Source organism: Pogoniulus pusillus, chromosome 21, assembly GCF_015220805.1.
Source record: "Pogoniulus pusillus isolate bPogPus1 chromosome 21, bPogPus1.pri, whole genome shotgun sequence".
Classification (NCBI taxonomy): domain Eukaryota; kingdom Metazoa; phylum Chordata; class Aves; order Piciformes; family Lybiidae; genus Pogoniulus; species Pogoniulus pusillus.
The window spans coordinates 12,093,484-12,119,681 of NC_087284.1; the positions used below are offsets into that span (position 1 = coordinate 12,093,484).

The 26,198-nt window shown below is 41.0% G+C and overlaps 1 protein-coding gene across 4 annotated transcripts in view; it reads left to right on the forward strand.

Moving 5' to 3' along the window:
- Positions 1 to 26,198, forward strand: part of NUP153 (nucleoporin 153) — a 51,685-nt gene that overhangs the window by 5,768 nt on the left and 19,719 nt on the right. For 3 of the 4 annotated variants that reach the window (XM_064160963.1, XM_064160966.1, XM_064160965.1), the window contains exons 2-10: positions 14,028 to 14,244; positions 16,404 to 16,652; positions 18,066 to 18,205; positions 18,299 to 18,427; positions 20,126 to 20,242; positions 20,382 to 20,426; positions 20,527 to 20,577; positions 23,999 to 24,145; positions 25,103 to 25,155. In XM_064160963.1, the coding sequence (XP_064017033.1) occupies positions 14,028 to 14,244; positions 16,404 to 16,652; positions 18,066 to 18,205; positions 18,299 to 18,427; positions 20,126 to 20,242; positions 20,382 to 20,426; positions 20,527 to 20,577; positions 23,999 to 24,145; positions 25,103 to 25,155 (1,148 nt within the window). The remainder of the gene's footprint in view (positions 1 to 14,027; positions 14,245 to 16,403; positions 16,653 to 18,065; positions 18,206 to 18,298; positions 18,428 to 20,125; positions 20,243 to 20,381; positions 20,427 to 20,526; positions 20,578 to 23,998; positions 24,146 to 25,102; positions 25,156 to 26,198) is intronic. The other variant, XM_064160964.1, reaches the window with a different exon arrangement.

Genomic DNA, 26,198 nt, shown 5'->3' on the forward strand with positions numbered 1-26,198 from the left:
GTGACCTGAAGTGCCACACAGCGCTCAGTGTATGAGAATTTTTGTCAGTGCTGCTGTTGGACCACAGAGCACACATGGAGATGTGGTTTGAGCATAGATTTCAATGTTCCTGTAGGTTGGCAATCCTTTTGGTGGTCTTAATTCCATCTTCAGGGCTGTGTTGCTTTTTTGAGGAAAGAAATAATGCCTCTATATCGCTTGAGTTTTTATGTAGATGAAATGTGAAGGATTGGTCTCAAGAAGAGAACAGCCAAGAGTCTTCTACTGGGCTGCTGTTTTCCAGCCTGTGTTTTTTAAAAAGGTCTTCTGGCTGTGTAGTGGAAGGTCATGTGATGTGCTTTTCTGGTTTTCTGCTCTCGAATAGCAAAAAGTGTTGGGTTTTTTTTAGTGCTTTCCTGTGTTTCGTGTTCTATATAGTGAATCTAGCACATAGTGTGTAGCTATTATACATCTACAATGTGTTGAATAGGGATATTAATACAGTCATAAAAGAAGGAGGAGGAGATGTTCCCTGGTATGAATGTCTTGGTTTGTGCTAGCTACAAAGACTTGCAATGAAAACTACTAGATACATTCAACTGACTGAATGACAGAGCTCAGAGGATTGTGATCTAGTGATGCAGAGTCTAGTCAGAAGCCTGTACCTAGCAGTGTTTCTTGAGAGTCACCGGTGGGTCCAGCCTTGTTCAGTATGTTGAACAACGACCTGGATGAAGCAACAGAGGTGACCCTCAGCAGGTTTACTGGTGATACAAAACATGAGGAATACTTGACACATCATCAGGCTGTGTTTCCATTCATTAAGACCTTGACATCAAAAGACAGGTTGTCAGCAGATCCAGAAGGGTGATTCTGCCACTTTGCTGTGGTGAGGCCTCACTTGGAGTTCTGTGTCCAAATCTGGAGCCCTCAGTACAGGAAAGATGTGGACCTAATGGAGTGGCTCTGGAGGAAGGCCATGGAAATGATCAGGGGTTGAGCACCTCTGCTATGAAAACAGGCTAAAGGAACTGAAGTTGTTCAGCCTGGAGAAGAGGAGGCTCCAGGGTGATCTAATAGCAGCCTTCCAGTACCTGAAGGAAGCCTGCAAGAAGGCTGGAGAGAGACTGTTTAACAAAAGCCTGTTAGTGACAGGATGAGGGGCAATCACTTCAAAGTAGAGCAGAGTAGGTTTAGATTGGATGTTAGGAGCATGTTCTTTACCTTCAGGGTGGTGGAACACTGGAACAGGTTTCCCAGGAAGGTGGGAAACCTAACTCCATCCCTGGAGATATTCAAAGTGAGACTTGACAGGGCTCTGGGCAACATGATGTGGTTGAGGATGTCCCTGCTGACTGCAAAGGGAATTGGACTAGATGACCTTCGGAGGTCCCTTCCAGGCTGGACCATTATATGATGATTCTGTGACAGGCTGGAGAGTTCAGTATAGGGAAACGTAATGAAATTCAGTGAAGGCAAGTGTAGAGTTCTTCACCTGGGGAGGAATACCCGTCCTGTGCCAGTACAGGTTAGTGGTTGACGTACTGGAAACCAGCTCTGTGGAGAAAGACCTGGGAGATCTGATGGATAGCAAGTGGACCATGAGCCAGCAACGTGTCCTTATGGCAAAGAAGGGGAATGGTGCTCCAGGGTGCATTAAGATGAGCGTGACCAGTAGGTCAAGGGTGGTTCTCCCCTTGCTCTCTACTCTGCTGTAGTGAGGCCATGTGTGGAGTATTGTGTCCACTTCTGAGCTCCTCAGTTCAAGAAAGTCAAGGAACTTTTGGAGAGAGTCAGGTGGAGTGTTACAAAGATTATGAGGGAACTGGAGCACCTCTCTTGAGAGGCTGACAAACCTGTAGCTATATATGCTGGAGAAGTCTATGGGGATGTTCTCAATGCCTATCAATTTATAAAGGATGGGGGTCAAGAAGATGGGGTCAGACTCTCTTCAGTAGTGCCCGCGGAGAGGACATGGCAATGTGCAAAAGCTGTAACCCAGGACATTCTATCTGAACACAAGGCAAAAATTGCTTCTTGTGAGGGAGCTGGAGTCCTGGAGTAGGCTGCCCAGACAGATTGTGGAGTCTCCTCTGGAGAGATTCAAAACTCATGTGGGACTGCTCTGGGTGACCTGCTTTATATGAGAGTGTTGGACCAGATCATCTTGAGAGATCCCTTTCAACCTCCCCCATTCTGTGATTCTGTGAGCATTCTATGGTTAAGTCCTCAATGTTATTACAAATAAGATTTTTAGCCATTAGGTTAAAAATAAAATTACTTGTTAGGACATTAAATAAATTCCTTTTCAGTTTCATGAGCAACTATCCTAATTATGGGCATAGTTCTTATTTTTCCATGTACAGATCTCTTGTGCCAGGTATCTTTCCTTCTTGCCACTACACTCTGTATTTTATTTATAATGCTACTTAAAAGTCTTGTTCTTGCTGTGTACTTATGCCTAAGCCCTGCAGGTCTTATCTGCCATTTAAAACTGTCTAAATTGAACGTACAATTTAAATGCACATTTTAAGCCAAACAGTCGAGCCACTTGAAGGTGATGTTATTCACAGCTATTTGTCATCTCTGGTGGAAGATACCCCCAACCTTGTTGGTGGAAGGGACCTTTTAAGTGCTCTCTAAACCCCTTTAAAACTGAGCGAAGACAAGTATGAGCTAGCTTGTTTGACTTTGCCTGAAGCACAAGTGGTTTTGCAACTTGCTGATATAGTATTTGTCATTGTGGTGTTCTGGATTACTGTACAAAATTACATAATTAAAAGATCTTCTCTTAACAAAGAGAAGCAAATCTGTTTTTTTTTTATTGCAGACTTTACAAGTATGTTCTCCTTTGTTTGAAAGACATTAAATGGTTTACCTTTCTCTTTGTCTAGGAAGTGGGGCAGCGCTAAAGCTTTCATATTAGAGCAGCAGTGCTAATATTTCCGATGAGGGAGTTTCCTTTGAGTTCTTATAACTCATCTCATAATTACATGTTGTGTTTAATTAGTGCCTTTGTGTGTGTTTTGGCTTAGTTGTGTCCACCATGTTTTTCAATGTACACATAGTTTGTCTCTACATTCACCTTTGTTGAGAGAAAATGTATATGCTAACACATAGACATCAACATGTATCAAAGTCTTTCAGCTACAGTTTTGGCACACATGTTGGCTTTTCAAATATCTTTGCTAGTGGAACTTATTCTTTCTCCTTGCTGAGGCTGGCTGCAATTGTCTCTATAGTTATGCTCTTGGAAGCAGCTGTGTAAGAGTATACTGGATTGCTGCTGAATTTGCTTTTAGTTGTGATTGTACTTTGAATCAAACTAGCTTTTGAAGCAGTTCAGTTTCACAACTCCTTCCCCTATTAGAGCTCAAGGTCTAGTGACCTCCAAGACTGAAGTAAGCCAAGTAAAGACTTAAACTGTTCATCTGATGTGACTTTGAGACTGCATTACAGGTATAGTGAGGCCCTGAAAATTTTGCTTTATCAGAACAGTAAATTGCCAAGGAAAAGCCATACCTGTGTGTGCAAGCTTGTAATACAGGTGCATTTGTAGTTTGTGTCATCTGAGCTAAGCAGCTGTAAACAAGGTTTAAACTTGTGTAAATGTAGCCAAATTAGGGAATTACTCTGGTGCAACTAGGTACATGTTAAATTTAGCTATAACTGCACCTATTAAACTGTCAGCCCTTAGTATTTGTTGTTAAACTTGATTTACTCAGTTATGGGATATGTACAGGTTTGTAGATGCCTTAACCTTCAATCACTAAAGAATGATCTCTGTGTGCAATGGCAATTTTTTGTATTACTGGTAAGAGAGCAGTCTTGGGAGATACTGCTTGTATGTTTTTAAGATGATCTTAGTTCTGTCAGTTGAGCTGGGATCAAAAAATACAGCCAGAAAGATGTTGTAGCCTGTAACACTTGAAGATTACTGCCCTGCAGCAGAAGTGAGCTTGCCTTAGCTTTACAGTTTGAGAAATATTGCCTTAAAATACCAAAAATACAACAGTAGTCACCACCAGTGCAGCTAAAGTAGCTGTGCCTGAGGGCCATCCTTTTAATTTTTCCTAGTGCCAGTTCTTTTATTTTTGAATCTAGTCAGGAAATGCATGCAGCAGGGTTAAATGTGTTCTGCTTCAAGTCATTACGGAGTCTGCTGTTTGGATGAATTGATCACTTTAATTTTTATGTGCTAGACAATGTTTGTGTATGATGCTGAAAGAGTAGGAAGGCTTTGAGTTTTGCTAAAAATATCAGATTATCACAGGGGGTAACTACAGCTGATTCTTCGGTTGCCTCATTGGGACTTAGGTGTGCAAGGGTGTGAATAAGATAATGTTCTGAATGTGCAACAGGATTGACCTATTAACATTTTGCAAACCCACTAGCATGTTATATGGTCAGCTCAGTTTGTAGATCAGCCTGGGTAGAAAAGATATTTCAGCAGGAGAGTAAGAGTACTTTGCTGTCTTCTGCTAACACTGCATTTAGTTAAAAGATGTAATTCCAGTCTTCTTGTTCGGGGATTGTAATTTACTTTGGAGCGTGGCAGAAATTTACTTCAGGAGCATTAAGTACTTAATTCAATGAAATACACTTCAAGTTGCCATAAAACCTTGTTTTCACTAGAATGTGCTGGACAAGGGAGTGAACATCGCCAAACTGTGGGACACTCTTCAATGGCATTTAACCATTGTTCTACAAATTGTTGCAGAGTTTGGCCTGCCCTTGCTTGTGATGTACAATACATAATGTATCCTCACTACTGTGTGCATAGATTGGCCTATGATACTGTGTTTGTGAGTGCTGTTGGGTAAAGTGCCCCTGAAAGTGTTTAATTCTGTGCTAGGAGGCTAGTTTGTTAGAAGAGGGATTCATAGTGGGGGGAAGTAGTCAGATCAATGCTCTTGGAGGTATTTAAAAGACAGGTAGATGTGGTGCTAAGGGATGTGTTTTACCAGTGGACTTGGTGGCGTTAGGTTGATGGTTAATTCAGTGGTCTTGAAGGTCTTTTTCAGCTTAAATGATTCTGTAGTATATTGAAAGCCTTTATATGCATAAGTTTACTTTCTGTAAATGCAGGAAAGGGGAAGAATTTTCATTTCTATTATCAGTTATGTTTGGCGATGTTGAAACATTGTAATGAATTGAATTTTACTGTGTAGAGAATACCTATAAATAAGAGACAATTTTATGCCTAAAACTGTGCATTTAAATCTTAAATATAAAATGTTTGTCATCATACTCAGCAAAATCTGGTAACTTATCCTAGTGGCATTGTGAAGACTATCTGGCGTTGTGGGAAATGTATTTCTTGATCATTCTGATTTTGAAAAATTCAGATCTACTGTCACAGAATCAACCAGGTTGGAAAAGACCTCTAGGATTGAGTCCAACCTATCACCTAACCCTTCTAATTAACTAAACCATGTCACTAAGTGCCTCATCCTTTTAAGCACCTCCAGGGATGGTGACCTCCCTGGGCAGCCCATTCGAATGGGCAATCACTCTTTCCGTGGAGAATTTCCTCCTAATGTCCTAAACTTGCCTATATGAGTTTGTCAGTTTGTAATCCTGATGCCCTGTTTTTTTGACTATAGTTGTACTTGTTAAGTAGAAATAATCAGATTGTATTATGTGATTCCCTTATAGAAAAGAAAAACAGCGTGAGCAGTGTTTCAGTTAATGTATGGTATGAAATTTAGCTGCAAGCACACTGTGTAAGTGCATTAGTCTTTCACTAAAAAAATCTTAACTATACTTAGAGCAATCCATTCTTAAGAAAGAACTCCTTTCAAACTGCTTTTAAAGGTGTAAGTGAATGTAGTCCCTTCCACCCTTCATTCTTTGTTTTGATGCTGATAGATTTCTCTCTTAAAGTGTAGTGCTGGGTGTATGCTCAGTAATTTATAGCACCTATCAAGTGTACTGCAGTGTTTCCGGCAAGGAGGAAGAAAAGGCGCCTTGCACTTCTTGCTCTCTTTTGTCACTGTGTCAACTAAAGGCATGGACAAAACCTAGAATAAAACCATCCTGTGTCACAGGCATTTAACTTAGTGGGTTAGACACTGATTTATCTACCAGAGCATATCCAGGCATTTTGCACTTAAATGGAGGTGATAATGGTGGATACAGATGTGCACACAGTGCCAAAGTGTAAAACGGCAGCTGAATTTCCTTGGGATGTGTATTCCAAAGCTAACTAGACTAAGGAAAATAAGTCTCACTTCAAGTAGTAAGAAGGAAATACGCTGGCATCTGGTATAATAATCTCTTCATGACTTTTAGAAATAAATCTGAAGTAGTCCACATGTCTTATATAAAACTTGTTTTTCAAATGTTACATAATTAATGCCATTCCTGTGACATATTGTTCATATTAAGTCATAAGTTTTATTGTCTTTTTTTTTTCTAAATGAATTATCAAACTGCTGTCCTACATCCAAATTGAAACCACTCCCTAAATAGCAAAACCAGAGTTAGTCTAAGCCAGTTTGAGTCTGCTGTTGCTAGAGACAATCATATCATATTTCCATTTCCATTCTTCCTTTTGCATCAGCACTGTTCAGGCACACGGTGACCTGGCCCAGTGACCTGATGCCCCTAATGGGTAGTCTTCACCATCATAGTCTGTAGATGAATTTTTGTCTGGGTCTAATTGATAGAGCCCTGATATAATTTGTCACTTGGCTGTGTTATGTGTGCTAGCAGCAACACAAGGAAAGGCTGAGTTGGAGAAAGGAGCAATCTCTAACAGCAGTATGGATACAGGATGGTTAAAAGAAGGGAGAAGTTTTGTTTCTTCTTCCACTTGTCCTGGTTGCATGATCTTGCTCTCTCTCCTGGGCCAGTTCTGGTGCCCTGAGCCAGTTGAACTCATTAGTCCAGCAGAGAAATGTGTGTTTTGCCAGATACTGAATTCAGCTAGTATGGATGGAGCCAGAGTTGGCATGAGGTAACTGTGGGGGATGGAGGGAGCATGAAAATTCCTTTTTGTAGTTGGAAGTGGTTAGATTGGTAGCTCTCTGTGAACTTCCTCATTATGTGCAGGACTTAGTAATTTATGAGTTTTAATAACTTTAACTTTGAAATGGGAAGCAAAGAAATCTCTGAGAGGCCTGGAGGTAAAAAGCTTAATACTTTTCAGAGGTGCGCATACAGTGAGGTAGAAATCAGCTCTGGTTGTGTATTTTGCATATCTGACAAATTCATGTTAATCTATTTATGATTTTTTAAAAGTATGTCCTGTGTTGTACATTGGGATTTACTTAATCTTCTCAGAGTAAAATGAACTTAATTACATAAATAGATGTTTTCCACTAATGCATCATTGCTCAGTACTCCTGCAAGCGCTCCTACCTCCTATGCTACGTGAAAGACTCTTACAAGCTGGGATAACTCTTCTATTCCATTAGTATTTTTGGCCAAGGAACATCCAGCTTGTAAGTTCAGAAGTTGGAATGGTGACCATAACCTTCTGCTTATGAGTTGCATCTCAGACCACTATGCCCTGAGTAACTGTTATGGTAGTTACTGTTGCTGTGGTGTTTGTATATATAATTTAGATATATCTAGCAGGGCTGCAGACACTTAGGATAATACAGAGAATTTGAGCAATTGTGGTAAATGTCTATTCCAAAGATAACAGCATCTTTTCAGTGAGTTTTTGTTTGGTTGGTTTTTTCCTGCTTTCCTGATGATACTTTAAGATGAAAGTAGAGTATAAGTATATTTAAGATGTGCAGGTGACTGTTGATAGTGACAGCAGCTCTCAAACTGCTGAAATTGGTCAGATAAGGACCACAACACCTTCACTTGCTAAAGCTGCTGCCCATGGTCAGGACTGCTCCATGGCATATTCTCCCCTTTCATGAGATTAAGTTTGGTGCCTCTGTGGCCTGTAGAAATGAGGAGCTGCAAGTATTAAAGCTGTGTGGCAGCACCACTTCCTCCAGTCCCAGCCCGGGCTTGGGAAATAGAAGAGCTTTCATGTAGTAGCATGTTTGGTGCAGCTGTAGCAAATCAAGATACTCAGGGAGGGACTAGTATGTAATTGTGGCACAGGGCAGTCCACTCAGCTCTTGCTGGAGACAAAAGACATCCTGTTACAGCTGTCTTTTGCTGTGTCTTTTGTATTTTACCTCTGAAGATCTTTCTGCATTAGTGAGATGTGCGATACCCTTGTCAACCTCCTGGAAGTCTTAACAATGTGTATGTGGGGAGATGGTAGCACCAGGGAACCTGGGATGGATGAAGTTCTGGTAGCATATAAGCTGTAAAAGGAGAGTGCTCTCCTGATGACAAGGTAGGTTCATGCAGGGAGATAGAAAAGGTGCTCAAATAGATGCTGAAGCTGAAGAATAAAAAAAACTAAAAGTTGGGAAGGATTAAAAATCTAGCTTTAAAGAGCAGAAGGCATGACACTGCTGAAATGTCCTGGCAAGAATACAGAAAATGCATGTTTATGAGTGTGGTGGGTCAGTGGGACCTTAAGTGCCTGACTTAGGAGCAGGTAGGAGATGCTGTAAAGAAATGTTAATTTTCTTGACTTTTTTATTAATGACTTGTGCATAATGCCACTGTAGGGTTTTTTTCCATGGTAAGTTTAATCAGTGTTTTCATCTCATGGACAGAAAATGGAGATGCCTTTCCCTGTATGCTGCTTTTCCTTTCTTTGTCACTAAGCAAGCAGTATTCTGCAATATAAAACTCTGTTTCTTGTCTTCCACTGTGCCTATGCCAGATAGCACATGCCAGTAGTACTTGCTACAGTACAGCTGTGCTGGACAAGTTCCAGCTTCTGAATTGGTTTGGGAAGTTAGCATATGTTAACCCAGCTTGGTGCTAAAGTGGTGATGATATGGAGCATGCAAGCAAGGCTGCTGTATGCAAGAAAGGGTCAAACCAGTGTGGTTTCAGGTATGGATGGTAAAATGCCATCTTGGTTAATTATTAGTCTAGCTAGATTTTCCAATTACTTGTTTGGATTACTAACAATTGCGTGTTTACTCTTTTGCATGCTTACAACTCTTCTGTCTTGAGTCTCAGGTAGCTTGAGCTCCTGGGAGGATATGTTCAGTAAAAGAACCATAAAGGCCTGTTTTATGGCAAATAATATCTATTCTCTGATGGAGAAACTTTCTAGCAAGACTGAATGCAATAGTGCTTAACTTTTTGGAAGAAGCATTGATTTGGGTGCCATTTGGCCTGATCATATGCTTGTGTTGTCACGTTCTGTGTCCTGTGAGTTCCAGTTACGTTCTTATTCCAAGGCATCAAAATATTTGCTGCAAAAGAGGGGGACAGTGTGTTGCAGGGAAAGGTAAAAATGAGGGGCTGCAGACAGAATAGGGCCTGCTGATACCACATGCTCAACTCTTTGTGAGCTCTGGTACTACATGAAGTTAGTTTTTGTTGGAAAGCTGAGGCTTACTGTTTATGCAGAACAGCAGCAACACCCCGAGCATGGCATACTTGCGTGCATCTTAGTGTGGTAATTGTGATGGATGTCTTTATTGTGCTGTGTTCTGTCTGGTTTAAACTGTCTCTGAGTGTTTATTCTGTCTTTAAGCAAGTACAAGATTAAATTACAGATTGTTTTGAAAAATACCACATTGTAAATGAAGAGGACTTTCTCAATGAAAGAGGCTTTTTGTTTTCTACCTTCCCTTCCTGCTCTTTTCCTCTCTCCCCACCTCCTTAGCTCCAGATTCAAGAGTGTCCAAATTGTTTATGGCTCCTTTAAGTTAATGTTTGCATTATCACATATGAAAGACTTAAATAAGTGATAAGGACTACTTCTTTATGTGATAAATTTTTCAAGAAGTTGAATACAGCAGAGTTCTTGTCTCAGAATTGTTTATTTGACTCCAACTATTGCATGTTCAAAAGACATTCTCAGTTTTGCACACCTGAATGATAAATTTGGCTGTCTAGACCTGGAAAAAACCCAGAGTGCCTTACCAAAGAGCCTTTGGTACATGGCCACATGGAGTTCAACAAAAATTTATTTAACTCTTGTTACTTCTCAGCTTCTCAGGCACTGAAATTGCAGGGTTAGCTTTCACCTTTGCTTGTGGCTTGCAGAGTTTAGCAGCTGGTTAGTGGCTGCAGTCAGTGTAAGAGGGAGGGAGCTCCATGCTGCAAACAAGGTTGTGATTTGACAGGAAAGGGTGTTGAAATTTCAAGGGGGTAATGAGGAACAAATGATTGCCCAAACCAAATGATAAGTAAGCATTTCTTAAACATAGAATGCAAGTGTTGCAAAGAATTGATAAATGTCAATATGGAAATGGCATTTATATATTCAGTAATGACAGAATATTGGGAATCCAAAGCTTAAACATAGTGTGAAATTAAATTCTATCGGAATGGATCTATTTAACAGCTCTGTAGTGAGGCAGCAGTTACTCAACTATAGATGTCTCTGTGAGGGTTTCTTTCAGGATATCCTGACTGTTCAGAGCATAACAGTGATTTTTAAATAAAATTTTTGGTCACTGCACTTCAGCATTGGAAAACATTAGATATTTATGTTCACTGATTTTAGTGGCTGTTACGGTAACCACTGTCACTGTAGGCAATTGCTGAGCTTCTGGCTTTGATGGTTTTTCAAGTGAAGGTGTTAAGAGGAGTTTCCAAAAGCAGTACCTATAGCAGAAGTTATTTGGAAATAGAACTTCACTTAACAAGCCTCTGATCAGCTTTGTCTGAAATTTCAGAGTTTTGAACATTGCCAAGATCACTGGGAAGTTAGTAGTAAATCAATGTTAGGTGAATTTTTGTCATGTGCATCCCAGAATTTGAGAGATCCTATGTATGGTGCTTTGAAAAAAAAATTATATTCCCCACTACCAGAAATGATGAATTTATGGCATTTTTATGACTGTGGAGCATTAAGCATCCTGGACAGGGGGTTCTGAGTCATTTTCTTGCTTTCTGGGGTCCCAAGCATGCAGGTGTGTCTGAAAAATCAGAGAGGCAAAAGCCCATTTAGAACTTAGGCTGTCCACTGCTGTTAAGGAGAATAAAAATGTTTCTAAAAATATATTAAATGGCAAAAGAAGGGGCAAGGACAACCTCCACTCCTTATTAGTTGCAGAGTGGAATATAGTAACAAAACATGAGGAAAAGGCAGAGGTACTTAACACTTTCTTTGCCTCAATCTTCACTAGTGGGACAGGTTGTCTCCAGGACAACTGGCCTTCCAAACTGGCAGATGGAGTCAGGGACTGTGATCCAGGAGGAAGAAGTAAGTGACCTGCTGAGCCACTTGGATCCTCACAAGTCCATGGGACCAGATGGGATCCATCCTAGGGTGCTGAGAGAGCTGGCAGATGAGCTGGCCAAGCCACTCTCCGTCATTTATCAACAGTCCTGGCTCCCTGGAGAGGTCCCCAAAGACTGGGAGCTGCCACTGTGATGCCCATCTACAAGAAGGGCCAGAAGGAGGAACCAGGAAATTCCAGACCTGTCAGCCTGACCTCAGTGCCAGACAAGGTTATGGAACAGGTCATCTTGAGTGCCATCACAAAGCACTCACAGGATGGCCAAGGGATCAGACCCAGCCAGCATGGGTTTAGGAAGGGCAGGTCCTGCCTCACCACCCTGATCTCCTTTTATGATCAGGTTACCCAACTGGTGAACATGGGGCAGGCTGTGGATGTAGTCTGTGTGGACATCAGGAAGGCCTTTGACACCGTCTGCCACAACAAGCTCCTGGCACAGCTGGCAGCTCACAGTTTGGACAGATTCACTCTGAAATGGGTCAAGAACTTGCTAGAGGGCCAGGCCTAGAGAGTGGTGATGAATGGTGCCACATCCAGTTGGCAGCCAGTCACTAGTGGTGTCCCCCAAAGATCAGTGCTGGGCCCAGTCCTGTTCAGTATTGATGATGTGGACCAGGGGATTGAGTCCAGCATCAGTAAGTTTGCAGAGGACAAGCTAGGAGCAGGTGTTGATCTGTTGGAGGGTAGGAGAGTCCTGCAGAGAGACTTTGACAGGCTGGATGGGTGGGCAGAGGCCAGTGGGATGAGATTTAACAAGGCTAAGTGCAGGGTTCTGCACTTTGGCCACAACAACCCCAAGCAGCGCTACAGGCTGGGGACTGAGTGGCTGGAGAGCAGCCAGGAAGAAAGGGACCTGGGGGTACTGGTAGATGGTATCTGAACATCAGCCAGCAGTGTGCCCAGGTGGCCAGGAAAGCCAATGGTATCCTGGCCTGGATCAGGAACAGTGTGGCCAGTAGGACAAGGGAGGTTATTCTTCCCTTGTAGTCAACACTGGTCAGGCCACACCTTGAGTACTGTGTCCAGTGCTGGGCTTCTCAATTCAAGAGACATGTTGAGGAGCTGGAATGTGTCCAGAGAAGGGCAACAAAGCTGCTGAGGGGCCTGGAGCACAGCCCTGTGAGGAGAGGCTGAGGGAGCTGGGGTTGTTTAGCCTGCAGAAGAGGAGGCTCAGGGGTGACTTCATTGCTGTCTATAACTACTTGAAGGGAGGCTGTAGCCAGGTGGGGGTTGGTCTCTTCTCCCAGGCAACCAGCAACAGAAGAAGGGGACACAGTCTCAAATTGTGCCAGGGGAAGTCTAGGCTGGATTCTAGGAGGAAGTTCTTTACAAAGAGAGATTTGCCATTGGAATGGGCTGCCCAGGGAGGTGGTGGAGTTGCTGTCCCTGGAGGTGTTCAAGCAAAGCCTGGATGAGGCACTTAGTGCCATGATCTAATTGATTGGCTAGGGCTGGGTGCTAGGTTGGACTGGATGATGTTGGAGGTCTCTTCCAACCTGATTGATTCTGTGATTCTATGTCTTTTGCTTGTTTCCAGGATTTCTGGACAGTATTTTTCCTTTTCCTTTCTTTCTGTTTTATGTGTACACTGATGTATCCTGACACTTTTGGAGCAAAGGAGTAAATAATCTGTGCAAGTCAACTAGAAAAACTCCTTGCCTTGTCTCTCCTCTGTGTCTTATCTCTTGATGAGAGGGGATGTAGGAGGGGGCAGGGGGAGATAGTTGGGGGAGCACCAAAGCAATAATGTTATTTTGGCACACCAGGGTGAGGCAGCGAAAGCAGATGTGTAATTAAGACAGTCAACTTTGGCAGGAGATACAAGAGTTGAGATGAAGAGGATTCAGTTACTTGAATCTTGTTAAGAAAGCTTTGTGGAAGCTTTCTTTTCACTTAAAGAGGTGGAAGGAGTCGTTGGATTCAGCTGCACTACCATTTGGCCTGGTCATGGACTGATCCAGGCTGTAGTGGAACAGAGTGAAGCTCCAGAGCATCTGCAGTGAGCAGTCTTCTTGTGTTCTGCAAAGAGATATCACCTTGAGTGAGAATGGACAGAGACTCACATATGATGTCTGTTGTTTGATATTATTATTTGCTGGGCATGGTGCAGATGGTATAGAATAAGGAGTGGAAAATGTCATGGACTGAGTTTAACCTGGTGTTGTAATTCATAGAGTGCCCCAGTCATGCCATCTTCAAAAAGTGAAAGTGCTAACTGGAGCAAAGTGTTGTGGAGCTTGAAGTTGAGATTGCAATATGAGAGGCTTCCTGTTCTGGCTGCTGATTCTGGGTTCTTGAGTGTGGGTGGCTCTCTGGAGGCATGGCAGGAGTCAGCTAGCTGCTGTTTGGGTTTTCTGTTGGTTTGGGTTTTTTTCCCCTTTGTATGTTACTGTGCTGCTTCTGCAAATAGATTGAGCTACAGTAATCATGCATTGTATTATCAGATAAATTAGATTATTGTTAGGTAAGTTAATTATGAATTGTGATTATGATATATCATATTAAACTCTTATCTCTTTATCTCAACCCTGAGTTTTATGTGTTACTCTTCCCCTCATTTCTTTGTTGGGGGAGCAGGCAGGTTAGCTGTTGCACTAAACTTTTACACTATGTCCAGAGTCAACCCTCTCTGTCTTACTCTTGTTCTGAATATGAATATTTTGTATCTATTTTCAAGTTCTGTGCAAGGTTGCATCCTAGTGTATGGTGTTGCCTGTATTTATGTCATTAACAAGTGGGTTCTTTTCTTTCAAGCAGGGAATCATTAGCAGAGTGACAGAATCTGTGAAAAATATTGTACCAGGATGGCTACAGAAGTATTTCAATAGAAGTGAAGATAAATGTGTAGATACAGATGAATCTGCAAACCAGGAGGAGAATCCAGTGAACTATCACCATGATTATGGAAATGAAGATACCATAGTGATCGATGGGAGAGTCACGCCTGAATCGGCAAGAATTAATGTAGAAGGTATGTGAAAAATCATTTAGTATTCTGGCCATCTGTATTTATTCACAGATTTCTAGTTTTCAATCTAAATTTCTGAGGGAAGCTGGAGGGAGGACTTTGACAGAATAAAAAACTCAAACCACCACACAAACCAAAAAAACCCACCCAAACCCCCACATGAAATAAAACCAATACACCCCCAAAAAGCCAAACCAAAAAGACATCAACAGCTATTCATGAAGCTGTCTTAGCTTTAAGCTGCCAACATAATAGTGAAACATACTGAATATTGTCTTGCAGCTCTTGGAGTTTATCTCTTAACTTCAGGCAGTCAGTTAGCCAGGTATGAAATACTGATAATGTTAATTTGCAAGTGGGCTAGGTTACTTATTTTTTAAAGGGTCTGGAATGAAAGTCGATCTAATTGCTTAAGGTGTTAATTTGTTTTGTTGTCCTCAAGACAAAAGGCTAGGTGCCAGAGGAAAATTCCCTCTCATGTCCCAATTTATGTGTTGGTTTATTTTTCCCTTTGAGCTTCTTCAGTCAATTTAATAAAATTCCTTGTTAGTTAGAACTGAGGAACTCAAATTATTAAATTGTTTTTGAAATATTTGGTAATATGTCTAACATGAGGTCTTTGAAATCCTATTTATCCCTGTGGCAAAGACGTTTAGAACCCCTCTACCTTATAAGAGATTGATCTGTGTACTATATCTCTGCCTCTCACTGTTTCTGTTTCTCTGTAAATTGATGTTTTCATTTGAGTTTCTTTTAGTACTTCTGTGTAAGTTAATTTTCATAAGGAGAGAAGTTCTATCTGAGCACATACACCTAACCATCTGTGTGGGAAATCAGTTCCTTCTGTTGCTGGCAGAATAAAAAATGAGGAAATGCCACCGATGTAATCTAGTTGTAAATAAGGAGCTTTATTGCTTTCTGTGTAGCTGTAGCTTGAGAAGGAAGTTTGGGTAAAGGAATAGAGAAGGTCTTCATGACTGAGGAACATGTGTTGGCTTTCCTGAGGAACTGTATGAAAGGACCTTTCAGTAAGAACAGCTGCACAGCAACACTTTCTAGCTCCAAGAAATCGGGAACAGATGGACACCCTAGAACCTTTAGTAGCTTGTGTTGCAGGCTGTGGGTATAGTAGACCAATATTTCTTGCTGTAGTTAATTACAAGATTTTTTTAAATTACTGTTATCATTTTAGAAAGCCTGTTTCTCCAGCTCTGAGATACCAAAGTGCTACAGCCTTTGCTTAACAGCCTTGAGCTGATAACACTTTATCTCAAAGAAGACAGTGCTAAAAATCCGCCAGTACTTTGGAGAGCTAATTACTGGTAGTGTGGTGGTTATGAAGATTGAACTATCTAGTTTAATCTTCAGTGCAGATATCAAGAGGATAATGACTCAAAATTGTGTTCATATCCAGAACTCCCCAGAGAGTTATTGACCCCATGGATTTACATGGGTATCAGGTAGGATATCCATTAGTAGCTCTTCTGTTTGTTTGGCAAGTTGGAGCTGTGAGACCATCTCTTGCAGGACACTTGCAGTGTTCGCAGGCCCTTTGGTTCCTGAGGAGGTAATACCTGTCTTACAGCTGAGGCTATGCTGCTTACTTGTCCTTTCTGCCAGAATCTCAACAGGATGCGTGCCTGTAGCATGACCTGATATGGTAGAATTTGGGAGGAGAGGTGACGACACTAACACAAATAACCGCCCCCCAAAATCTCTGCAAATGCAAATGGTCAAGTTCCATTTTCCAATTAATGTCATCTTTGTTATGCAGTTATACAAACTGCAGAGTTGTCTGTAACATGCTGTGTGATCCCAGATTCTGGAAAGCTTATTGCAAGCTTTATCTGCAGCAGGAGGAGTTTATACATTTGATTTAGTGGAAAACCCAGCTTTGGAGCGCTTGAGCATGGAGTCAGAATTTGGTGTTGTGAAAAACCTCACCATTATCTGCTTCTCAATGCCATGTTAATACTTGGTATAGCAAGCAGTGTTGCTGTTGTAATGAGGTGAAACCTTATCTGGGTGAGGAAGAAGTTAAATTCGGCTTCTCTATTTTTGTGCTTAGAACTTGGCAATAGCATGACTGCTGATAGAAAACAGGTTTTGGATTCTATGAGCTTGTCTATAGCAAAGCGAATTGTCTCTCTGTTCTTGTTTAGAACCATCTACAAGTAGATCTGCACTGAACTACTCAGATGTGTTAACAAGGCCCTCTCTTCATCGGAGCCATTTGAACTGTACCATGTTGGATTCCACAGTACCACATTGTCAGCCGTCTACATCATCTTCACTTGGCATTGGCAGTCCTGGACTGTCTCTGGTAAAAGAAATAAAAGATTCTACCTCTCAACACGATGATGATAACATCTCAACAACCAGTGGCTTCTCCTCTAGAGCATCTGATAAAGGTAACTTCCATATTCTCCAATAGATTTTTTGATAGCATGAGGTACTTTGCATTCTTTAATATTCCACATCACTTTTAGTGAATAAAGTAGGTGAATGTCAGCTTTGGATGTTAGAATTAAATTTGATTTTAGAAGTATATAATCCAGTCACCTTTCTAATATAACCATGCTTTGGAATATGTTTATGAGACTCTGCTGTTACAGAATGTTGACGTTGATAAACAGTTTTAGCTAGGTTAGCTGTAAATCTTGAGCTGGGATAGTAGGAACCAAAGATGACTCGCTGTGTCTTGATGGCTAGATTGATTGCCTAGAAGGAAGTGTCAGAATATCTCACAGATGAATAAATGTGACTAAATACAGGAGGCAAATAGATACACAAGATGTATTTTCACCAAGAGTCAATAAAGGAACTCTTTGTCTGAATAAATTTTGGGCTGCTTTTTGGACTTTTATGAGTAGAAGGCATCTGTTATCAGTACTGCCATGTCTTTTGCTGAATTCGTTGAGGAAAGTGCACCATTTAAAACTTCTAGAAAAAAATAACAAACTGTATTGATGTAGATGGAGGCAAATCTCACTAAGAAAGGGCAAACAGCGAGTTTGCAGGTTTTTCTGGGGACTGAAGCATGTTCAGCAGTTCCCTGGAGAATGCCTTTTTACAATTCAGAACAGATGTTGCCAGAGTATAGTAACATAACTTGAGTTTGCTAGAGCTTTCTGGTGTGTCTCTACAAAACATACATGGCAAATAGGTTGCTGATTCTGTTGAACCTTTGGGGAGTTTTTTTTCTGGTTTAAAACCTGTGCAGTTCTGATCTCCAGCCCTTCACCAGTGATAGAGTCAGTCAGGGTTGGAAGGGACCACAAGGATCATTTAGTTCCAACCCCCCTGCCATGGGCAGGGAGACCCTACCCTAGATTAGGCTGGCCAGAGCCTCATCCAGCCTGACCTTAAACACTTCCAGGGATGGGGCCTCAACCATCTCCCTGGGCAACCCATTCCAGGTTCTCACCGCTCTCATGCTGAAGAATTTCCTCCTCACATCTATCGGAATCAACCCACCTCCAGCTTTGCTCCATTATCTTAGGATTCATCATCATTATAGATGTACCAATGCTTATGCAGTTCCCTGTTCTATTACTGTGAAAGAATAAAACTGCTCTGCATCAAAGTGTACTATTAACTAGCTCTGTATGCTTTGGAAGACTACTGAAAGGTAAAATAAGACATTTCAAGTTCAGAGCTTATGATCTCTTTGGAAAAGGGAAGATTAGAATGCTGGAGAAATGACTTCTTCATTCCATAAGACTTACTGTTGTGTTGAAGAGCTCTGCAGCTAGAGTGATCTTCACTGTTAAAGTTCTCTATGTATACAAGACATTTACATGTTGCATGTGTCATTTTGGCAGATATCACTGTTTCAAAAAATACTTCAGCACCACTGCTCTGGTCTACAGAGGGTGAAAGATCTCATTCCCTCTCGCAGCATCCTGCAACTAGCTCTAAAAAACCTGCATTCAATTTATCTGCTTTTGGATCTCCCTCTTCTGTAAGTACTGCACACCATTAATTGTAATCAATTAGAATGTGTAGCCATTTTACTTACCAGTGTTACTAACCACTTACCATATTATTTTCATAGTCACTTGGAAACATTTCTATCTTCAAGACAAGCCAGCTTGGGGATTCACCATTTTACCCTGGAAAGACCACTTATGGTGGTGCAGCTGCAGCAGCAAGAGAGACAAAAGCCCGAATTGCTCCTTACCAGGTATGCGGTATGAGGGAATATGTTGTTGAAATACAAAAGAGATGGAAACAGGGAGCTGAAAATACGGCAACAGTTCATAATTTGCCCTCTTGGCCTGCAGGAGTAGAAAAGGACAATTTCTGTTTACATTATTTTTTTACAATTTACATAGAAATATGCATCATAATACGCAAGAATGGCAGCAGCACCTTAGGTTCTGGCGAGTTTCCTGCCATTGTCTGCCTTTGATTATTAAACTGTATAAAACTTCACTCTTTACTACAGTAGCATCTGAAAGGCAACTTCGTTGATCTTTTGCTCTTCTGTCACTTAAAGGGAGGCAAGCATTTCTAAATGCACTCTCAAGATAAGCAATAAAATGCTTTCTATTTTAATAGCATCCAAATAGCTCACTTGAAAAGAGCTAACTTGATTTTAAGAGTTCTTTTGTGAACCAGCAGATTGAAAGTGCTGACTACTTGGTTTTCACACCATATGTGAAATTGATCTGTTTGAAGAATTCTAAATGTTAAGAGTGTTGGAGAAATGAGTGTTGGGGAACTTTTAAATTCTTTAAGACTTACTGTTCAGTCTTAAAGAGATCTGGAGTTAGCGTAGTCTTTAAGAAGCTACCAATAGCTGCAGTTGAAGCTAGTCAGTAAAATCTGGCTCATTTGGAATTTAAGTCAAAATGACTTTATAAAATAAATCAGAAGTCAAAATCTTGCAGCAAGTGGAAACAAGAGTTTGTTGAACTTATTCTGGCCTAGTCTGTTTCTACCACAGGACAGGGGGACCTGGCTTAGGGGAAACCTTGAAAACTTGCAGTTTGTTGTGAGTTGCTGTTAAATCAAACCTCAGAACACCCAAATATTCAAGCTGCTAGCCCTCTTTAGTCAGCTGTTTTTATTTTTTACTAAGTAAGTGTGGATTATGCTGGAAAGTGGAGCCGAACTGCTAGGCTTTTAAGGGGGAGAGAAACCTGCTCGTTGCTGCATGCTCTGGGTTACAGCAAGTATTGCTTGTGCTTTTCACATGCTGTAGGGTCTGTTTCCTGTCTTTGTGGTAAGCATGCTGCGGTTACATGAGGGGTTTAACATGATTTTAAAGTCACACTGAAAGAAGTTTTTTGTTGCTGTTGTATTCTGTCATGTGGTGCAAATGCAACAGTTCACTTTTTCAGTGTGTAAGATGTTTTCACCAGTTGCAACTCACACCAGATCTTTATCTTTTTAAACAGAGTTAAAAGATCTGCAGTCAACTGTAATTTTGGGGGAAGGGAGGAAACAAGAGAACTAAAACTAGAAATTCCTGCTGATGGTTGTATACGTTGGGGTTTGGGATGGTTTTAAGATGCATACACCATCCTGAAACTGCCACCTGCTGCTACTGAAAGTATTTTCTGCAGTGCAAGCCTGTGCTTCAGTTCTGATTTTCCTGATTACTGCTTCAGAGACCCTACAGGCCTAACATCTTCCCTTTTATGGTCTTCTACATTTAAGTACTCCTTTTGTTACTTTATCCCTTATGGAAGTGGGGTCCCACTTAAAAAAATGGTTGGTAAAGTGTGTTTTCTTTGTGGCTTGAATGCCTAGTAAGTGCATTTGTACTGTCATCACCAGAGTATTGTTTCTATCGTCAGCGTAGTCATAGGGCATAAAATGTACGCATGTTTCATGCAAAATCAAGCATTGTAACATTTGCAACACTGATTGTCAGCCACCAGTAAGAAGACAAATGAAGGCTAAACAAGCAAGTGTGCAGTCCTATGGTGTGACAAGTTCCACAGCGCGGCGCATCTTGCAGTCATTGGAGAAGATGTCCAGTCCTTTGGCGGTAAATGGCTCTTCTTTTAATTTGGTTCATTCAATGTACTTGAAAAGCATAGTGAATGTGGCAGTGTAGGGTGAAGTTCTTCCTTGTGGAATATTCAGTTTAATTTCTTGCACTGTGGTTTTTTTCTTTTTTTCAACAGGATGCTAAAAGGATTCCATCTTCTGTGTCTAGTCCACTGTCTTCTGTAAGTTGATCACAAACCACCCCTTCATTTTTGTTGGATGAAACCCTCTCTCTTAGGAAGGAAATCACCCTCTAACATGTAGACTTTTTTTGCCCTGCAGCCTGTGGACAGGAGCATGCTGAATACTAGCTTCCAATCCAAACGGAAACAGGTAAGAACCGGTGGCATCTTAAGTTAAGGCAGGTAACTTTCTGTGCCTTAAAGCTATTAGAAAAAATGTCACAGGCCTCAGTGACAGAATTCACATGAATTCGAGTTGTTATTATTAGCACTATGGGCATTACAGCTGTCTTGGCTGTGTGGAAATTGCTAAAAATGTCTTTCCTGCCCACACTAGATGAAGGACTATGAAGATTACTCAAGAATTATCTATGTGTGGTGATGTCTTAATGTGTTCATCAAGAACAAGTTCTCTAGAACACAAAAAGTAGTTTTATTTTGTCCTGCAACTTGGGGTTAAGTTCCACATTGATATTTCCTGTTAGAAAAGCTTTCTCTTGCAAAAATTATTAGAACTAGAAAAATACTGATTAAGTGATCATACAGATCACTTGTGCAGATTTCCATATTCATTTTGAGCAGAAAAACCCAATTGCTTCTGTGATTTTATTACAGCTCAGTGCAAGGAGAAGGAAAATGCAATGATTTTTAATCGCTTTGTGGTATTGATTTGATTAAATTGTAAAACCCACAAAATGTTACTTTAAGATCAGGCAACCAAAGGAACTTAAGTGTTTTTTTTCCTTCCATGCAGACTTTTAATCTGCTTTTTCAATGAGAGACTGAGCAGAATGTCTCAAGAAGTTTCTATGTTAATCCTGTGATTAGAGTTGTAATTAGTTTTACAGTCACTTCAGAGTTTACACTAAATGTCTTACATTCCTTTTACTGTCTTTCATCAAATGCAAGAATGTTGAAAAGTAGAGTGTATAATTTTATTTTTTTTACTATAAATGTTATCCATATAATTGAAGACAAAGCTGGTTTGGGTTCTCTGTCAGATTGTGGAACTACACCTGTGATGAGGCATTAAGAAAGATCTAATCTGTTTGCAGCGTAGAGCCTGACGTCAGTCAGAAAGCGAATGTTCCACACAGCTGTCACTGGGTAAAAGTAGAGAAATTGTCTGATCATAATACTAGAATTCATGAAGTTTGGCAGGGGAAGAGTAGCCCTTGATGAGAATGGTAGGAGAGGGTTGTGTGTGCCAAGGAAAGGGCTGTGTTTTTCTCCTAAAGCAGACATGGTGGCAGAACACTTGAACACTTAGTCACAACTTTTGCAGATGCTTTTTGATGGTATTTTTCTTGTTTTGAGGATCTGCAGCAAATACAACAGCTCTTGGATAGGTGACTTTAGTTTTTTTTCCTCCTGCATTTCTAGCTAATTTGATATCCTACAGTGAGGTCACACCCAGCCTAGTGGGTGAAGGCTCAGTTCTAGGGCCGTTTCTGTTTAGTGTTTATTATCAGGGATCTGGATGTGGGAGCTGAATGTACCATTACCAAGTTTTCTGATGATACCAAACTGGGAGGTGCTGTTGACTCTGTCAAAGCGACAAGAGGTCTTGCACAGGAATCCAGATAGATTGGTAGCATTGGGCAATCAACAGTGGCATGCAATTGAGCAAGAACAAATGCTTCTTCATCAGTGACATAGTGAAATTAAGTGCACCCTCAACAAGTTTGCTGATAATGCAAAACTGAGTGGTGTGATTGACATGCTTGAGAGATGAGATGCCATACAGAGGGACCTGGACAAGCTTGATATGTGGGCCCATGTGAACCTCATGAAGTTCAAGGCTAAATGTTAGGTCCTGTGTCTAGGTCAGGGCAGCCTCTGGTATAAGTACAGGCTGGTGTATAAAGGAATGAGAGTAGCCATGCAGAGAAGATTCAGGGATACTGGTGGATGAAAAGCTGAATCTGAGCCACTAACATGCCCAAAAGCCCAGAAACCAACCACATACTGGCTGCATCCAAACCAGTGTGGCCAGCAGTTAAACTGGATGAGAACTGGATGAAGAGTAGCCCTGTGAAAAGGGATCTGGAGGAGCTGGTGGACAGCAAGCTCAGCGAGTCAGCAGTGTGTTGCCCCAGCAGTCAACAGGTAAACCCACATCCTGAGGTGCATCACACATGGCAGAACTAGTGAGTCAAGGTGACTGTCCCAGTGTATTCAGCGCTGGTGTGGCCTCACCTTGATTACTATGTGCAGTTCCAGGCCCCACAATTGAAGAATGTGAAGGTCTTTGAGGAGGAAGTCCTGTGAGGAGCAACTAAGGACACTGGTTTGGAAAAAAGACAGGGATGACCTCATTCCTTTCTGCAGCTTCCTGAGGAGGGGAAGTGCAGAGTGGAATCCACTGGAATACAGTGACAAAGCTACATCCATCAGGGACAGCTCAAACTCAACATTGGGAAGCGTTTCTTTACCAAGAGGGTGGTCAAACCCAGGGACAGGCTTCCTAGAGAAATGATTGATGTCCCAGGCCTGACAGTGTTTAAGAGGCATTTGAACAATGCTCTTAAGAACATGCTTTAGCTTTTCATCAGCTCTGACTTGTTCAGGCAGTTAGACCAGGTGATTGTGGTAGGTCACTTTCAGCTCAACTGTTCTGTTCTGATTGTCTTCTGTTAGCCTTTCAAACCAGCAGAGGATTTCCACTCATACTGGGTTTGTGAATTTAAACCACTTTTTACTCAAGTTTTCAAAACAAATGTGACAAATTTTAGAAAGAAATACTTTTATACATATTACAGATAGAACAGTATGAATTTTATTACCAAGAGGTGGGAGCTTCTGTGAAGTTAAAGCTGCATTGTAAACACAGTTTCCTGTTGAAGCTATATAGTAGCACAAGTCCTAAGTCTGGTCCTTGTGACACTTAAGACTTTAGCTAAAGCCTTTGGTAAATTTTGTAGCCTTTTGGGGTCTTTATTTCCAATTCAATTAAGTCAAGTTTGCAGACTGTATAGTGCTTCCTATTAAAAGGTAACTTGTGGCTTTGAAACCGGTTTGACAAGGAAAGTCAGACCAGTAATTTTAAGTGCATCTAATGGAAATCTAGAACATTGGATCATATTTTAATGAATGAGATTATTTTGAAATTATTCTACAGCTTTTTTTTTTTTCTTTCCTCTTTTTTTTTGAAAGTTAATTTCAAATGAAGAAAATGTAGGAACCCCCAGAATCCTTTGTAATTAACTGCTCACTAACTGGAATGTTAAATTAATGGGTTAAGCCAGTAAAAAAAACTCACACTGTAGGCAGAGGAGAGGGAAAGATGGGAGCATATGATAGGAACATGAGTTATTTTGTCTATGAAGTCAGCTGCCAACTTTTGAAATAGGATTCAGTCAGCTTTGGCTACTTCTGTAGCCTTTTGGCATTCATAACTGGTTTTCTGATGATTCCTCTCTTAAAACTAAATGCTTTCATCACTTAAGAATAATTTTCACGGGTGCTCAGACTAGTGGGAGGTTTATAGTTCTTTAACTTTTTTCATCAGTAAATGCTGTGGTAGTTCTAACAGATGCAAAGATAAGTTGATTGCCTCTTCTCTTTCAAAGATGGAATCGCAGCATCCACCTGTCCAGAAAATCGTGGCACCAAAGGCAATCCCTCTGGCAGTGAGTAGGACCCATTACTTTAAACCATCTCTGACTCCAGCTACTGATTCCAACAAAAGTCACCAGAGGGTAGATACAAAACACAAAGTAAGTAAATTTTCTGGTCCTTCTCTACCTGCTTTCTGCAAATTTGGAATGCCTCTACTCAGTTACTCTCTTAAGGTACTCTGTGTTGGCAGAGTGTGTATACTGATAGTATGTTTCAGACAAGTATTGAGACAGTGGGAACCGTTGTGAAATAGGTACTCTGAAGTTTTAGGGATTTTATAGTGTTTTTTGAAACAGTAAGTGGCTGGATGTGATGATGTGCTCTCAGGTGGGGCTGTTCTCTGAGTGACCCTCCCTTCTTAAGGGAGGTTGTAGCCTGGTGGGGGTTGGTCTCTTCTCCCAGGCAACCAGCAATAGAATAAGGGGACACAGTCTCAAGTTGTGCCAGGGGGAAGTATAGGCTGGATGTTAGGAGGAGGTTCTTCCCAGAGAGAGTGATTTGCCATTGGAATGGGCTGCCCAGGGAGGTGGTGGAGTCATTGTCCCTGAAGGTGTTGAAGAACAGCCTGGATGAGGCACTTAGTGCTATGGTCTACTTGACTGGATAAGGCTGGGTGCTAGGTTGGACTGGATGATCTTGGAGGTCTCTTCCAACCTGGTTGATTCTATTCTGTTCTATTTTCTTTGAGGTGAGCTATGGGCTCCAAGTGAGGTTTCTTGACAGTTGCCCATTTTGATTGCTTGAGTGTAGATGGAGTCCCTGAAAAACTTTCCTTAAAACAAGATAGACATCTCTGTAATTAAAAACACATCAATGGTTCCAGTATCACTCTGAATGTAAAAATTAGCAGGTATTACGTAAATCTGTGGGCTTTTAGGTCAGAGGTAAAAGTGAATAGCCCTAATGGTTAGGGAGCAAGCTTAAATAGATGAAGTATACTTCAGTGGTATAAACTGAAAATAAACCAAACACAGAACATGAGTTACTGTTTGTCTTCTTTGTGTGTAGTTAATAAATACATTCAGATAAATCTTGAATTCAAACTTAACTTGCAGGGCATGAGAGAGAAGAATTTTCCTGCAGAACAGCAAGTGCAAACATCTGAAAGGTAAGGCTATTTTGTTAATTTAAAACACTTGAAAGAAGGCTCTCTCCTTTGTCCACACAGTCTGCCTGCTTCTCTGCTTTTGGAAGGGCAGAAACAGTTCTCAGGAAAGGGAATGGAAAATACAGTGGAAAAAAATGTGTTATGAGAGAAATGATGTTCACTGGGGGACAGCTACTAGTTTTGGCTAATCAGTTACTTGCTAGCAGTCTGAGAGCTTTGTTCTAAAGGAATTATTCTTTCTGGATTATTCTGTATGAATTGAAGTGGCCTACACTTTAGGAATATATTTAATTTCTTTCTTTTTTTGAAAGCAAAAACCCAGAAGAAGATGGATTTTTAATGTTCCTTTCACAGCAAAGTCACTTGTGGGCTCTGAGTTTGCAAGAAAACCATGAGCCCTTTAGAGCTGTCTGAAGCTGGATGCCAGCTTGTCTCTAAAACACAAAATTCCAACAGAGTTAATAATTATATTTCTTCTTGAGGAGGTTGTCTTGCATTACATTGCTTGCTTGGGTTAGTTTAGAATGACTTCACCACCAGATAATGCTGATGACTGTCGTTCTGAACAACTCTTTTGAGTAATGCTTGAATTAAGACACTTTGCATTCAAATTATACCTTTCACAGAACAGTAGCAGGGCATCGTATTCATCTTCCAAACAATTCTAATGTTGCATTGGACATTCTTAGGCTTGCAAAAAAACCCAAAGTAACTCTTTGTTTTGGTATCTAAGAGTCTGACTTCACAGCAGCCACCTTTTCAGGGGTGGGTGTAAGAGAAGGGCTCTAAGGTGTTGGCATAAGTGTAAACAGATGCTAGGTTTTCATAGTGAGTTTTCAAACGGTTCTGCATTTTCCTTGGTAGAGCTCCTTTCTTCTTCTCTATAGAAGGAAGATCCAGCAACCTGATAGTACTTCTTTGGTTTTCAAGTTTTACTGCTATGCTGTACTTTTGTCAGTGTAGTAGGTACTCTGTTAAATTATTATTTTTTTAATAAAGTCAGTCTGTGTTGGGTGTCCTGAAGCAGGAGCACAATGCTGGTT